Below are 14735 nucleotides of genomic sequence, written 5' to 3'. Positions count from 1 at the left end.
TACTACATTTACTTCTGCAGTAATAGTCCTTATGACCCAGTATTAGTATTTTTATCTCTTGTTGTCCATAGAGTGTTTCAAATAATCCCAGATTAATAATCTTTAGTTGATGACATGAATGGGTCTCATGCGAAGATTCACACAAACCCAATGCTTTACTGAATCATGTCATCGTGGCCCCGCCTCCCACTGTACAATGCCTGCAATATTGGCATTGTTTAATAGGGGCATTGCCACAATGACGCAAGCGTGAGTGCCACACCCCCTTTACAGCCTTCTACAGTGAGCCCTACCCCTATACACTTCATGATTTGCCAACCCTGCCCCCTGCTTGGCTGACCTGGCTACCAGAAAGTTTGGACCCCTGGTATATTATCTGTCATCATTTTATCTCTCTCCAATTTTTATCTCACTCTTCATATCCCCTTCCCCCACCAAATAGTTTTGTTATAATAATTGGTAAATTTCCTCAAAACAGTTTCTGCTCTCCTTTCTTTTGTCATATACGACACAACAGCAGAGTTGGGTACTTGTGTAGTTTCACGGCGCCCGATCGCATCCGATATATCGGGCGCCGTGAAACTACACAAGTACCCAGAGTTGTAGTTCCTATATACACTACCCACTTTGATCTGTTATCAAGAAGTCACTTTTCAAGACTCTTCAGCTGCTGAAAAGGGCTGCAAAAGAGGTTTGTGAACTTAGACAGTAGTCAACAAGGACTGTAGCAAATCTCTATGAAATGAGTGGAGAGTTCAGCAGCTCCCTAAGTATTTCTGTCTCTGTGACCCTCTGACGGCTGAAGCCCAGTGGTCAATGCCTCCAATGTCTCTGGAAGTTACGACATTGAATACAAAAAGTTTAAATTTTGAAGTTTAAGATGGCAACTTATGTCCACAATACATGTATTCTGGTGATTCCCTATCTCTGATGAAATTCTGATCTTCCAACCAAGCCATCAATGATCTTGGGGATTGAACCATGTTAAAAATGACAGATTCCCAGATATTGACATAAAACGGTCAGGATGGGGGATTGGGATTTTTAAATAATGCCCGAATATATTGTGGATTGTATGGGGGCCATAAATGTTAAAGTTCAGCAGCATCTACACACCAGCTACTTTGTGGCATTACGTTACATTGTTGCTCATCTCCAGTTATGAGGTGGTACAGTAACGGCTAAGACCCGCCCTCATTACAGAGCATCACATCCAGATCATATTTCCCCTCCTGAGCATTGAAGTTTTTTCTCGCTGTGATAATGAGAAACATCCATTATTGCTGCACTTCTTTTTATGCGATATATTCCCAACGGGAGCTGGCTCTCCAGATGGTAAATCCAGTACATAAAGTATAGACACATTACTAGTTCATAACTGTATCCTTCATTATTCCCAGGGTTTGACTGGAAATCCTGGAATAAGTGGACCAGAAGGAAAGCCGGGACCAGTGGTAAGTACAGTTTTCAGTAAGATCTTAGACGGCTCATTGACTGTGTTGGGTGGTTTATTCCAATCACTTGCCCCCTACAAGAAGACCACCCCTGCCCCGCTGGCTATATTAATCGAGTCACTGCACATTTAATGCTCAAAGGACATGTTTCTATTGATAAAAGGCCAAGACCATCAATATTGACATATAGATTTTTCTTTTCCAATGGAAAATTTTGTAAGCCTATGTTTTTGTGTTGCAGGGCGGTCCTGGAGAAGATGGGCGTACTGGCCCGCCTGGTCCAATTGGAATCCGTGGTGAAACTGGGACAATGGGGCCTGCAGGTCCAAAAGGCAACAGTGTATGCTCCCCCACTTATGTATCAAGATACAAAGATAGCTTTATTTTGAAAATGTTATACATTTTTAAATGTCTCTTTTAACAGGGAGACCCTGGGAAGCCTGGGGAACAGGGCAGTGCAGGAGTCAACGGACAGAGAGTAGGTTTATGTTTTCTATCCTTGTTTATGATTACGCCACCGGCAGACCCACGGATCTTCCTATTCGTGATTTTATTTTTACTTGTCTCCATCAGGGTGCTCCAGGAAAAGATGGTGAAGTTGGTCCCTCTGGTCCAACTGGCCCACCTGTAAGTGAATTTCAAAAAGTTGTAGATTGCAGGCATTGTAGAAGATGAATCTGACAGTTATTCTTATGGTCATTACATATATTGTTTTATCCTTTAGGGACCTGCTGGCGAAAGAGGAGAACAGGGTCCACCAGGTCCTACAGGATTCCAGGTATGCTATATGACTGTATGACTATATGGATCACTTACCCTGATGACACCCAGTGCAACTTTGAAGGATGTATGCGTGCATGTGCCATGAAAAGTGGGTGTGGCTTCACAGTAACAGGCATTGCTGAGTGTCCCAAACCTGCGTTTTCCTCACGCAGGGTATTCTGGAGATGCTAACTTCAGTGCCACTACTACACCCTGACTGTCCTTGAGCAGGAGCCGGCATTTTGTTGTGACTTTGCAGTGGGTGACATTTTTTACTTCTGATTTCAGGGATTACCAGGTCCACCAGGTCCTCCTGGAGAAACCGGAAAACCAGGTGACGAGGTAAGTCCTGTTTACTAATATTTGCATATTGCCTTTGCATATTTCTGCTTAAACCAAATGATAGCATTGTATGGTGTAGTAGCTAGATTTAACTAGAATCTGGTTAGAGTATGTTGCTGAGTTATTAGTTCATTATTTTGTGAAACCCATAGTGGAGTCATTGGAACAGATTACTGTCAGTTGGCTGCCTAGACCTTTCCTGCTTGTGTTCAGTTGTAACCTATTAAAGAGATTCACCAACGATGAAAAACAAAGTGAAAATAGTTAAATAGCGCTGCTTAGCTTTTCTCAGGGCCTTCTCTGATAAGCCAGACAGCAATGCTGTCTTCTCCATCAACTTTGCTTAGTTTATAAAGGTCCATAATAGTGGAAGGTCAAATTGTAGAGCGGCACCTATCAATCATGGGTGTACTCACCTGATCACAGTGACTTCCACCCAAAGTGATTATTTTGTCTTCTTTGGGCGGAGTTACCCTTTGACTCCTTCATACTGCTACATAGCCGGTTCAGCGCAGGACAGCAATGGCACCTATGTGTCATAACATAGCGGTAATAGATAATAATACAAGAGAGCTATGGTTCTAGTATCACTCCTTAGCAGATGGACACTAATTATACCCAGCAGAGGGACGGAGGGCCCTGCCTATGGAAATATCTAGGCAATATACTATCATTATTTATGTGATGTGTATAATAATGCAATAAATGAAGTTAAATCTATTTAAGACCAACTTTTTGTCTCCTAAAATAGGGCGTACCTGGAGACTCTGGAGCAGCTGGTCCCCTTGGTCCAAGAGTAGGTATTCATTTATATATACAATCTTTCATTTATATTATGTATACATTTATAGCCTTTTTTGGTGGAATATGTATATACATTATTATGCTTCAGTAAATATTGTGTATTAATATCATTGTTCTGTCACTATAGGGAGAGCGAGGTAATCCGGGTGAGAGAGGCGAGCCCGGATCTTCAGGACTTGCGGGTGAAAAGGGCATGGCGGGAGGGCACGGACCTGACGGACCAAAGGTGAGTTACCGTAATTTGTTATATACTTTAATAAATGAGGGGTGAAGTGAACAGAAAACCCGAATATTCTTACAAAATAAACCTCATCACAACTGTGGCCCTTACATCTCCTAAATCCTTCAGTATCTATAAAGGTCACATAGTATTGGATGGGGAAATGTTGGGACTGTATTACAACTGTGGCGTTATGTCCGCTGGCTGAGCAGGAGGATTAAGGGAGAGTATTCAATCCTGGATTCCGACTTTCGGAATGTCACAACAGTAGGAATCCCAGGCCGTTTTCGTCTGATCCGACACCAACTCGACAGTTGGAACTCAATGTTCCGACTGTCGAGTGTCGGAAAGTTAGTAATTGTCGGAAAGGGCTGCGGAGTGTTGGAAAACGGCCTTGAATTTGACAATCCGCGTCCGTTTCCGACAAAACAGATCTGACTTTATAAAAAATATACCGGCAGCATTAAATAGGGGAGTGGCGATATTTAACCTGACGGGAAATATTGGCACAGCTTGAATACCCCTCTGTATAATTGCATAATGTATATTTTGTTGTACCCAATCTTACATTTAGTCAGTGTCAGGATGCACAGGTTAAACGTCTAACACATTGTTACGATTTTACTCAAATTAAATAGTTTCATAAACTTTTTATGTAGACTATACCTATGAAATCTAAAGTCATTAAAATTGCATCTCTGTTACCAAAATTAATTAAATCCAGTTGCCGTAACCATAGCGATCGCTCCCTTATGTAACTTTTATTGTTTTATATATTCGCTTGTGACTCACATTGGATATTAATATTCTCGACCTTTTATCACATATCGTCCATTCCCATAAATCTTATTTTACTCCTGATTATTTTCTAGGGAAGTCCAGGGCCATCAGGCACTCCTGGGGACGTGGGACCACCTGGTCTACAAGGTATGCCCGGAGAAAGAGGTATCGCCGGGACACCAGGTCCTAAGGGAGACAGAGTAAGTGGCTGCTGTGTGTTCTTTTTGTTTGTGGGACTCTTTTTTTTTTTTTTTGGTGGGGACTAACCTTTATGTTCTCAATTACAGGGAGGAATGGGAGAGAAGGGCTCAGAAGGTACAGCCGGCAATGATGGCGCAAGAGTAAGTTGGTGGCGCAGAGAGCATAAACTCTGCAGGGGTCCCCAGTGATGTAACTGAACAATTCCAATAACCAATATCGTTGAGTGTGTGTGTGTGTGTGCACTATCTCGATGGACCGGTGGCACCATAAATAGAGTAACTATATGAGTGGTGCCGCTAGTTGTGTAGTGTTACGACTTCTTCTAGTATTCTGTTATGAATGGCGGTTTTGGTGTCTGAAGCTGATTGCATATACCTGCAGTGCCCGGTATAGATCCCCCTCCCCCATAATCCTGTGTATGCTGAGGATTGTGCTACTGGTTTCCAGTATGAGGAAGATGTAAGAGACTGGGGGAACAATAGAAACAGATATGAACAAACTCTTTAATTGTGGAGATACCTGTAGGGGGTGCAGTAAGGGGGTGCAATAGGGTAATGCAGTAAGGGGGCGCAGTAAGGGGGTGCAATAGGGGAATGCAGTAAGAGGTGCAATAAGGGGGATGCATGCAATAGGGGAATGCAGTAAGGGGGTGCAATAAGGGGGATGCATGCAATAGGGGAATGCAGTAAGGGGGTGCAATAAGGGGGGGTGTAGTAATGTGTTGCAATAGGGGAATGCAGCCTATGAGTGTGAGGCCCCATACAGCCTCTGAGTGGGGGGCCCCATACAGCCTCTGAGTGGGGGGCCCCATACAGCCTCTGAGTGGGGGGCCCCATACAGCCTCTGAGTGGGGGGCCCCATACAGCCTCTGAGTGGGGGGCTCCATACAGCCTCTGCGTGTGAGGCCCCATACAGCCTCTGAGTGTGAGTCCCCCATACAGCCTCTGAGTGTGAGGCCCCCATACAGCCTCTGAGTGTGAGGCCCCCATACAGCCTCTGAGTGTGAGGCCCCCATACAGCCTCTGAGTGTGAGGCCCCATACAGTCTCTGAGTGTGAGGCCCCCATACAGCCTCTGTGTGTGAGGCCCCCATACAGCCTCTGAGTGTGAGGCCCCATACAGCCTCTGAGTTTGAGGCACCATACAGCATCTGAGTATGAGGCACCCTGGGAGTTTGCCACCATTGCTGTGAGCCAAGCTCGTATGATAAATGATCATCACTGCTTAATTTGCACCTCTGAGGTTGGAGATGTTTCAAGAGTTGAAGTTGCTGAAAAGAACCAATTAGCTTCTACCTGTCTTCAAGGACTGTTATATAAATGACAGTTAGAGGCTGATCTCCCCTTGAGGGTTTCTGGCCCCTCTATAAATTAACATTAGCCATCACCCTTCCTCTGTCTTCATGTTGAGAATCGTATACAGTTATATTATATATATACATGAAATAATAAATGTTTGTTCTCTTTTTTCTCTCCCCTGTAGGGTCTTCCGGGACCACTCGGACCGGGTGGATCTGCTGGTCCATCGGGGGAAAAGGTAACTAAGTGATTTCACGTGGATTTAGCAATGATTATATCCCCAAACTTTACATCCAGAATTAACAACTGTGATTTCTTCTAGGGGGAACCAGGCCCAAGAGGTGTAATGGGACCATTTGGGTCACGCGGAAGTCCTGTAAGTAACGAGTTTTATTACTAATATAATACTACATCTGATGTATCTTCACCACCTGCGACATTACTTCATAGATTAGATTTTGCACTTTTTTTTTTTAAAGCAAATGCTCACGCAGCCCCCATGTCGTAAATTATAGCGTCTGTACGTTCTCTTACGGTAAATAAATAACGGACCAAATTTTAATTTCTTACTTTATTTACCAATGTGGAAATTATAAGAATACTAATTTGGCTCTGGTTAGCTTTGTGTCCGACTGTTCATAGCTTATGGCTTATTTGACCATATTTTGGGGGCAGATTTGATTGAAAACCGTGTTTTCATCCAGTCTTTGAACATAATTATGAAATACTGTCCATTGTTTTATTTTAAATCATTAACGCAGATGGACTTGTCTGTTTAGCCTTAACCCTTTGAGTGCCAAGTGAATTTGTCAAAATAGGTGTGAAATTGACAAGAAAACATCTATATTCATCATAATGACCGGTAATGTCACCTTATATTGGACATAGAATCTTTATTTACACAACATTTTTTTATTTGAATTTATTTAACAAATGTGAGCGACGCCGGCATCTCTTTAGTGGGTATTTTGCACATCTCTCAGACATGTTGGAACTCAAAGGGTTAAGTGAGCTTATTGGCCAATTAGTCAAAAAAAGAAATTAAAATTATGTGATTGTTCATACCTAAAGAACCAAATTTTTTCTTTTTTTTTCTGATGAATATATTTGTACAAATGTTGTGTTTTGCAGGGTTCTCGAGGTGAAAACGGCCCTACCGGTCCTGTTGGATTTGCTGGCCCACCGGTACGTACACCGTACTGTATGCAGCATGGGTATTTGTGCGGTATGGGGGAACAAACATATAATGTGGCTGGGAAAAGATTTTGTGACCTATCACCTATGTAGAGTTGGCCACAAATTTGGGATGTGGTCAGTTATGCTTCAGTCGCAAATGCGCCTCGCTTCCCATGCAAGTAACAAGAGCAGTTGCGCTGGGAACACAGCAGGAGTAGGGTTTACTTACGTACACAACTCATATACATTACAGTAAGTGGCTGGACAGAGGCGATAAGCCCCAAGTCAACTTTTTTTCCCCACCATATTCATGGAGCCTTCCCTGTCCATAACTGTGCAGGAAAATGCTTCTATACGAGTATTCTATACCCTGTAATGCCGCTATAATATCACAGCTGCGGCAATTATCCACATTTGCATAGTAGAGTGCGTTACACACCGCCAGCGGCTGTTATAATCATCATCTGACCACTATTAACGTATGTCCATCAAACTATTTGCATTTACCCCCTGTCCCCCCTAATGCATTCTTGGAGAGCGCTTATTCAGTCCTGATCGCTGCGTATGTTTGGGTCCCAGCAAGTGGGTTAATGCTGCCCCGGGGAATGAAGGCCCCCCCCAGTACGTTCTGGAATTCAGACCTGGCGGATTAGGTCTGCATTGGCCCCGTTATGCTGTCTGTATCGTTGGTAAATGTGACTCGGAATCACATTGGACATGCATTCTGTTTTTGTAGGGACCTGACGGACAACCTGGTGTGAAAGGTGAACCTGGGGAGTCTGGACAAAAGGGTGATGCTGGATCTCCTGGTCCTCAAGGACTTTCTGGATCTCCTGGTCCACATGTAAGTATTAGTCAATAAGTAAACCAAAGCATAGCCTTGTAATTCTTCAAACGTAAAATGGTCTAGTGGCCAAATGCAGGGTTAGTTCTTAGATGTCACTTGTTGCGATTCTGCAAAACAGAATTTATTCTTTCAGATATTGTTGTCACTCTTCCTAGTTTTGTATAACATTTCAGATGTAAGAAGTATTGATTTATCCGGTACTCTTTACTTAGAACGGCGCCCACGATTTTGATCGTGGGCATCGTTAGTAAAAAATCGCGGGCATTGAATGCACTAAAAAATCGGGTGCGATGCGACCGACGCGATGCCCACGATTTCCCATAGGGAACAATGTTAAATGTCTCAATTGACCCGATTTTCCTGTTCAATGCCTCAATTGACCCGATTTTTCCATAGGAAACAATGTTAAATGGGCCACAGAGGCCAAATAGGCACCCTGAAGTGTGAAATGGCCACCCCAATTGTTAACGCCACCCCACGATCAACGTCAACCCGAAGCGTGGCGAGCGCACCGAGCCCGCGAGGGGCGGCGTTACGCGTCCTACGACCTTTTTATACCCCCACTATCCACGTCGGCACGGAGTTGAGAATAGAAAGTGTGGCGAGCGCAGCGAGCCACCGAGCCCGAAGCGTGGAGAGCGCAGCGCGCCCTGCGAGGGGACACGGATACCTTCACAGGTATCCGCGTCCCCTCGCGGGCTTCACAGCTGTCCGCGTCCCCTTGCTGGGCTCGCTGCGCTCGCCACGCTTCGGGCTCGGTGGCTCGCTGCGCTCGCCACACTTTCTATTCTCAACTCCACGCCGACTTGTGATGGCCGCGATGGGCGCCCTTCTAGGTAAAGAGTACCATTTATCCACCCTAATTTACATAATCTATTCGATTCACGGGGGGCTATCCGATTAGCCTTGATACCAGCACAGATTGAGGATTATGCTTCTTGGACTTCAGGCACCAGAAGCATAATCCGTGATAAACTGCTAGTGGTATTGAGATAACACATGGGATCTAGAGCTTATACTGGATACCATGTGTTATCATAAGGGAATGTAATTGGAGAGCCAGATAATGACCAAAGGTCATGATTCGCACCATCAGCTCGCTTTTGGGGGGAGAAATGTTAACGGGGTTAATTGGATACCAACTGTATTAAAATTCATGTATTATTGTTTTTATTATTGTTTCTATGGCATTTTCAAACAGTAACAATTAATTTTTTTAGGGACCTACTGGTGTGACTGGTCTTAAAGGAGGAAGAGGAACCCAAGGTCCCCCTGTGAGTACATACCTACACTTGTCGGTGGCTTTATGCAGGTGACCTGGAGTATTTACACCTATGCTAATTGTTATATTACATTTTGTTTTCAGGGAGCAACAGGCTTCCCCGGTTCTGCCGGCAGAGTTGGACCTCCTGGTTCTGCTGTAAGTAACAATTTGAGTCTGCACTGGATCTGCCAATGTATTATTACAGTGTAATATGTATTTTTGTTTCTACATAAATCTGACTTTTATGACATAAGGGTAGGAGTATGGATTTGCTGCTACCAAAATTGCTTTCACCCACTTACTGTATAAGTGCACCAACATTCTACTGTATAAGTGCACCAACAGTCTACTGTAAAAGTGCACCAATGTTCTCCTGTACAAGTGCATCAACGTTCTCCTGTATAAGTGCACTAACTTTCTACTTTATAAGTGCACCAACATTCTACTGTATAAGTGCACCAACAGTCTACTGTAAAAGTGCACCAATGTTCTCCTGTATAAGTGCACCAACATTCTATTTATAAGTGCACCAACGTTCTACCAACACAAAGTTCACTTAGCACAAAGCAGTACGATTGTCATTTAAAAATACCCAACATCAATATCAAAAACATCAAAACATCCTTGTGCAGAACATGAACAATGGCACAGAACATCATCTATAGCTGGAATCCTCCAGTTATCATCTCCATGGTGTGAAAATTTTAGGCCTGATAGTAGTGTTCCTGTTCCCTTCCTACAGACAGACATCTCTTTTCCCTTCCTATAGGGAGCTGTAGGTCCTGCTGGTGCTATTGGTGATCCAGGCAAGGACGGTCCACCGGGTCTTCGTGGTGAGCCCGGTGCACATGGTAGAATTGGAGACCGAGGAGCTGCTGGTCCCATTGGCAGTCCGGGTGACAAAGGCGATGCTGGAGATGATGGGCAGCCGGTAAGATACTGTAGATAAATGTTTTCCAATATCCTTAGTTTCACATGTGCATGTTTCTATAAATGTCGAAATGAAACAAATATATTTCATTTTAATATTGTTTAGGGTCCTGATGGCCCACCAGGTCCATCCGGAACAACCGGCCAGAGAGGCATAGTCGGCATGCCCGGTCAGAGGGGTGAGAGAGGCATGCCAGGTCTCCCCGGCCCAGCTGTAAGTATCTTCATTAGAGATATGATTGGTATGTATGGGTTGTATAAGGTACATTACAAAAGTCTATGTATGTAAATAACATCTAAGGTACATGTAAGCAGGGTCGTATTAAGCCATGGCTGGGCTCCTAGGCTCTTGGGTATTTTGGACCCATCATTCACCCCATTACAGCTGATGTTTGGGAAGCAGAGCTTATGCCAACATTTACACTTCCCCTAGTCACACGGACGCCGATGCCACACGCAAGATTACTGCCCTCTTTACTCACAGCGCCGTCGTTCTTCCTTTACTCATCTGTTTTGAAATAACACTAGTCCACTATCTCTCTCCCCATCCCCCATGGTCTCAAAACAAACCTAAGCTGACTATGAGTGTGCCTTGCTACAGACCATTGGAGCCCTAGGGTGTAGGTAACAGTGGCTCAGCCAAAATAATTGGAGACAGATGTAATATGTGAAGAGAAATTTACCTAGGAGAGAGGTGTGTCCAAATTGCACAATATTTGTATTTGCCCTCTCATGCATTCTAAACTTGCCTACTCTCCCAAACCATCAGTGACTCACAAATTTCAAGGAATCATTCTGGATTCCCTGGAATAGCAATGAATCGTCTCTGGTGAGGTTAGTGGGGTGGCGGATTGATGATGCGATTTGCGTTAAGACGTTACCTGCATCTGCAACTTGGATCTCCCCTCTGGGATCAAAAATGTGTTAATTATGATTTATAGAGGGGAATTGAGGAAACATGGAAAATCCAGTGTACATAGACTCTTCATTCTTCGAGTTCCAGTCAATGGATAGACAAGAAGTCAAAAGCTTGACATGCAATAGGTCAACATGATCAATGGTCGACTGTGTTTATGGTTAAAAGGTTCAAAATGGTGGACACATCAAAGAAAACTTTTACTTTGTTTACCATCCACATGGACTAGGACCGGCAATAGTAGCCTATGGTGAGCACAGCAGGCCATCATGTCCAAAGTGTGGGTAGCAAAGCAAGTTCGCAAGGGTCTACATTTCCATTCATTGTGGTCACAGACACATTTTGGTAAAATAAAAAGCAAAAACAAAAAAATCAACCTTTTCTGTGTCAACCATTTTCACTTCCACATTTTAAACTTGTTGTTCTTAGACACTGTTGACCTCCGTGAATGTCAACCCTTTTGATCCTGTCGACTGTTTGCATGTTGACTATATGTGGTCAACCCTATTGACTAGCTATTTACTGTAGATCTATTATACCACACCCCAGTCGTCTCACTCATGAATAAAACATCTGACATATCAAGATGTAATAGGTGAGCTTTAAAACTCTATCCATGAACAGCTTAGGGTCTATATTGAGAAGGGGAGAAGCTGTGGGCGTGGCCTGAGCCATGAGGGTGTGGCAAGTAGTCGGTGGGAGGGGGGGGGGGCAGTGCTGTTTCGGGGTTTACTACCCCGATACTACTTGGTTGGCCAAATACATTTTGGTGGAACTTGACAGATTCCTTCACAAACCTAATGTGCGTGAAAATACATTGAAGAAAATACTTCCTGGAGTTTCTACTGTCTGGGAAGCGAATCCAGTGGAACTAATAAGTATGAATATTTCTTTATCTATATCTGCTAATATTGATACTTTTGCTCCTTAGGGATCCCCAGGAAAAGTAGGACCTACCGGCTCTACTGGAGACAAAGGTCCATCCGGTCCGATCGGCCTTCCTGGTGCTAACGGTCCTGTTGGAGAGCCAGGGGCAGAGGTACCGGCACTCTTCTATGTTGCGTCATGTCAGTTATCACAGGAATGGTATCTTCCTGACCAATGCACTAACCGGAACTTGTGTTTCTATCTAGGGAACTCCAGGTAACGATGGCTCCCCAGGACGCGATGGAGCTCTAGGAAAACGCGTACGTCTATTTGTCTTGTTTTTATCTTTGCTTTGGAAATATTTGAACTCTAATGTAGTGTACACACAGTGCGATTCTGACTAACTTCCTATTTGATTTTGACTATACAGTATAGTCATAATCGAATAGAAATCAAATTGAAATCGAACAGTTAAAGCGTGATAATTAGAGGCTACATTTACGTAATGACACAACAAGAAATCTACTTTCAAGAGTTTGCATTTAATTTAGATCCCAAAGTTACCACCTTCCAATAGGATGTTGTACACCCAGATTATCTGCTATCCCCAATAAAAATCTTATAGATCTTATGTTAATAAGGTTTGGTAGCTGATTCATTTTGTCGCCAGCAATCTCATCTGATTCACCAGAATCTTCCAATTAGCAGAACCTTGTCACTCCATGAGGCCAATGTGAGGTATCAAGTATTGGAAAGAGAGGAGATGCCTGGGACAATAAATTTACCTATCATTTTATACAATGTACTTGATAGATACTACCTCAAACTTCATTCGTTGCCATCGGCAACTTCTCCTCTTGTCTACTTCTCCACTCTTTTCACTTCTTGATACACCAAGCCCAATGTCTGTGAAGCTAAGAGTAAAATGTCATTTCATTATAAATACAATTTATAACCAAAAAGTAATAAAAAGAAAATACCAATTGAGTTTAGGGTTGAGAATTTAGGAAATAAAGGCAATGCAGGATGAATAGAATTGGAACATTGAGACATCCAGGTCACAACTGCACATGTAGAAGCTGATTCTGAGTTGTGTGCCCCTGGGTAGGGTAATGCCCTGTGGCATGCATTGTGGAGGGGGCACGGACAGGTGTAACACGTGATAAGACATTTACAAAAGAGAGGGATGTGTCCAAACTCATTGTATAAAGCTGTCCAGCAGACAGTATGTGGGCTACATGCAGACGCAGCCTTTATTTACCCTCCATGCACAATATTTGTATGTGCCTTTTTATGCATTTAAAACTTGCAGACTCTCCCAAACCATCAGGGACTTTGAGTCACCACGTCCCCTGCACCACATCCCCTCTGGGATCAAAAATGTGTTAATTATGATTCATAGAGTGAAATTGAGAAAACATGAGAAATCTAGAGGGAGATATACAGCATTAAACCTTCTAAAAAGGTCAAGTTACTCACAGTAACCAATGATATCCCAGCATATGACATCACACTTTCATTTATATGGGTTCTGCAGCCCACAGCGACATAATCCGTTATTGCTGTAGACTCCTTAATTATCAATGTCAGAGGTGATTTTGTAGGATCTTGAAATCATGATTTCCATGCCCAATGTTCCAGGGTGACCGTGGAGATCCTGGACCTGAGGGACTTGCTGGGGCTCAAGGTGCTCCAGGAACACCAGGACCAGTAGGTGCACCGGGAGAAGCTGGACAAAGAGGTGAACCGGTAAGTTATTTTACATTACTCGCATCTAATAAAGGAGAATGGTTTATATGGTTTTCAACATATAATTGATGGAAGTGGTTAGGTGTATAATGAAGTTATATCATTGCAATCTCTTGACAAATCTTTGAATGCATTGCATTTTACTATGTTCATTATGTAACAGAAAGAAATCCAGATGTCAAACTACAAATCCCATCATGCCTTGCCACAGTTTTGCTATAAGGGAGTGTTAAAACTGTGGCAAGGCATGCTGGGATTTGTAGTTTCACAAACATTTGGAGAGCCATAGGTTGGCCTGCCCTGAACTAGTGCATCCATATAACAACCACTTGTTCATTACCATTAGTGTCAGGTCACCTTTGGTCCTCTAAGTTAGGTTTTGCCCGACCCCCTCTCTCTGCTGCTCCACCTCCCCTTTTGTCCAGCCTTCTATCACTGCTGCTCTGTCTTGCTCCATGGTCTTTGGCCACCACCCACTCATTCTGTTGCACAGTCCCACCTTATTCCTTATCTGTTATGCCCCGCCCCACACTCCATCCTGCCTCCATACTTACCCTGTTCCAACCGGCCCAGCAGGTCCTCCTCTGCAGCTCGGCTAGTGTCTGTCCCATCTTCCTAGCATTGGGAGCCATTGGACCAGAGGCACACACACAGCCTCCCATAGTGCATGTATGTCAGAGATAATAATATATATGATTAACTTATATTCTTTAATCTTTCATAGGGTTCTCGTGGCCCCATGGGTCCTTCAGGAAGAGCTGGGAAACGAGGCTTTCAGGTAGTACTCAATCACTTTTGTTTTAAACATTATTCATGAAATATATATTAGTAGATCTATTGTGCAAAAAACAAGGATTTAATGGTAATGTCATTAAATAGGGTCCACAAGGACCACGTGGTGATAAAGGAGATAACGGAGAACGTGGAGAAAGAGGACAAAAAGGACACAGAGGATTCACTGGCTTGCAAGGTCTCCCAGGTCCCCCTGTAAGTTGGAGTTCTTTCATCTAATGGCGTGAAAAATGGTGGTAGCCTGGGGCTTTATAACACAGAGATATTCAATTCCGGCCTCTTTTTCATCCCTTTTTTGACACTCATTAAATTAACGTGCTAACGGTTGTTAACA

At 43.5% G+C, this 14735-nt stretch overlaps 1 protein-coding gene across 2 annotated transcripts in view; it reads left to right on the top strand.

The window, feature by feature from the left end:
* The window catches only part of COL5A2 (collagen type V alpha 2 chain), a 174400-nt gene that overhangs the window by 153148 nt on the left and 6517 nt on the right, over positions 1 to 14735 (top strand). For both annotated transcript variants that reach the window (XM_083154257.1, XM_083154256.1), the window contains exons 26-48: positions 1401 to 1454; positions 1696 to 1794; positions 1879 to 1932; positions 2028 to 2081; positions 2179 to 2232; positions 2505 to 2558; positions 3310 to 3354; positions 3490 to 3588; positions 4455 to 4562; positions 4650 to 4703; positions 6045 to 6098; positions 6183 to 6236; positions 6992 to 7045; positions 7773 to 7880; positions 9104 to 9157; positions 9250 to 9303; positions 9917 to 10078; positions 10184 to 10291; positions 11925 to 12032; positions 12127 to 12180; positions 13502 to 13609; positions 14334 to 14387; positions 14489 to 14596. In XM_083154257.1, the coding sequence (XP_083010383.1) occupies positions 1401 to 1454; positions 1696 to 1794; positions 1879 to 1932; positions 2028 to 2081; positions 2179 to 2232; positions 2505 to 2558; positions 3310 to 3354; positions 3490 to 3588; positions 4455 to 4562; positions 4650 to 4703; positions 6045 to 6098; positions 6183 to 6236; positions 6992 to 7045; positions 7773 to 7880; positions 9104 to 9157; positions 9250 to 9303; positions 9917 to 10078; positions 10184 to 10291; positions 11925 to 12032; positions 12127 to 12180; positions 13502 to 13609; positions 14334 to 14387; positions 14489 to 14596 (1755 nt within the window). The remainder of the gene's footprint in view (positions 1 to 1400; positions 1455 to 1695; positions 1795 to 1878; positions 1933 to 2027; positions 2082 to 2178; positions 2233 to 2504; positions 2559 to 3309; positions 3355 to 3489; positions 3589 to 4454; positions 4563 to 4649; positions 4704 to 6044; positions 6099 to 6182; positions 6237 to 6991; positions 7046 to 7772; positions 7881 to 9103; positions 9158 to 9249; positions 9304 to 9916; positions 10079 to 10183; positions 10292 to 11924; positions 12033 to 12126; positions 12181 to 13501; positions 13610 to 14333; positions 14388 to 14488; positions 14597 to 14735) is intronic.

The sequence above is a fragment of the Crinia signifera genome, chromosome 7 (genome assembly GCF_055691185.1).
Source record: "Crinia signifera chromosome 7, ASM5569118v1, whole genome shotgun sequence".
Taxonomy (NCBI): domain Eukaryota; kingdom Metazoa; phylum Chordata; class Amphibia; order Anura; family Myobatrachidae; genus Crinia; species Crinia signifera.
Note: the sequence above shows the minus strand (reverse complement) of the source record. Positions and strands in the feature narration are given on the sequence as shown.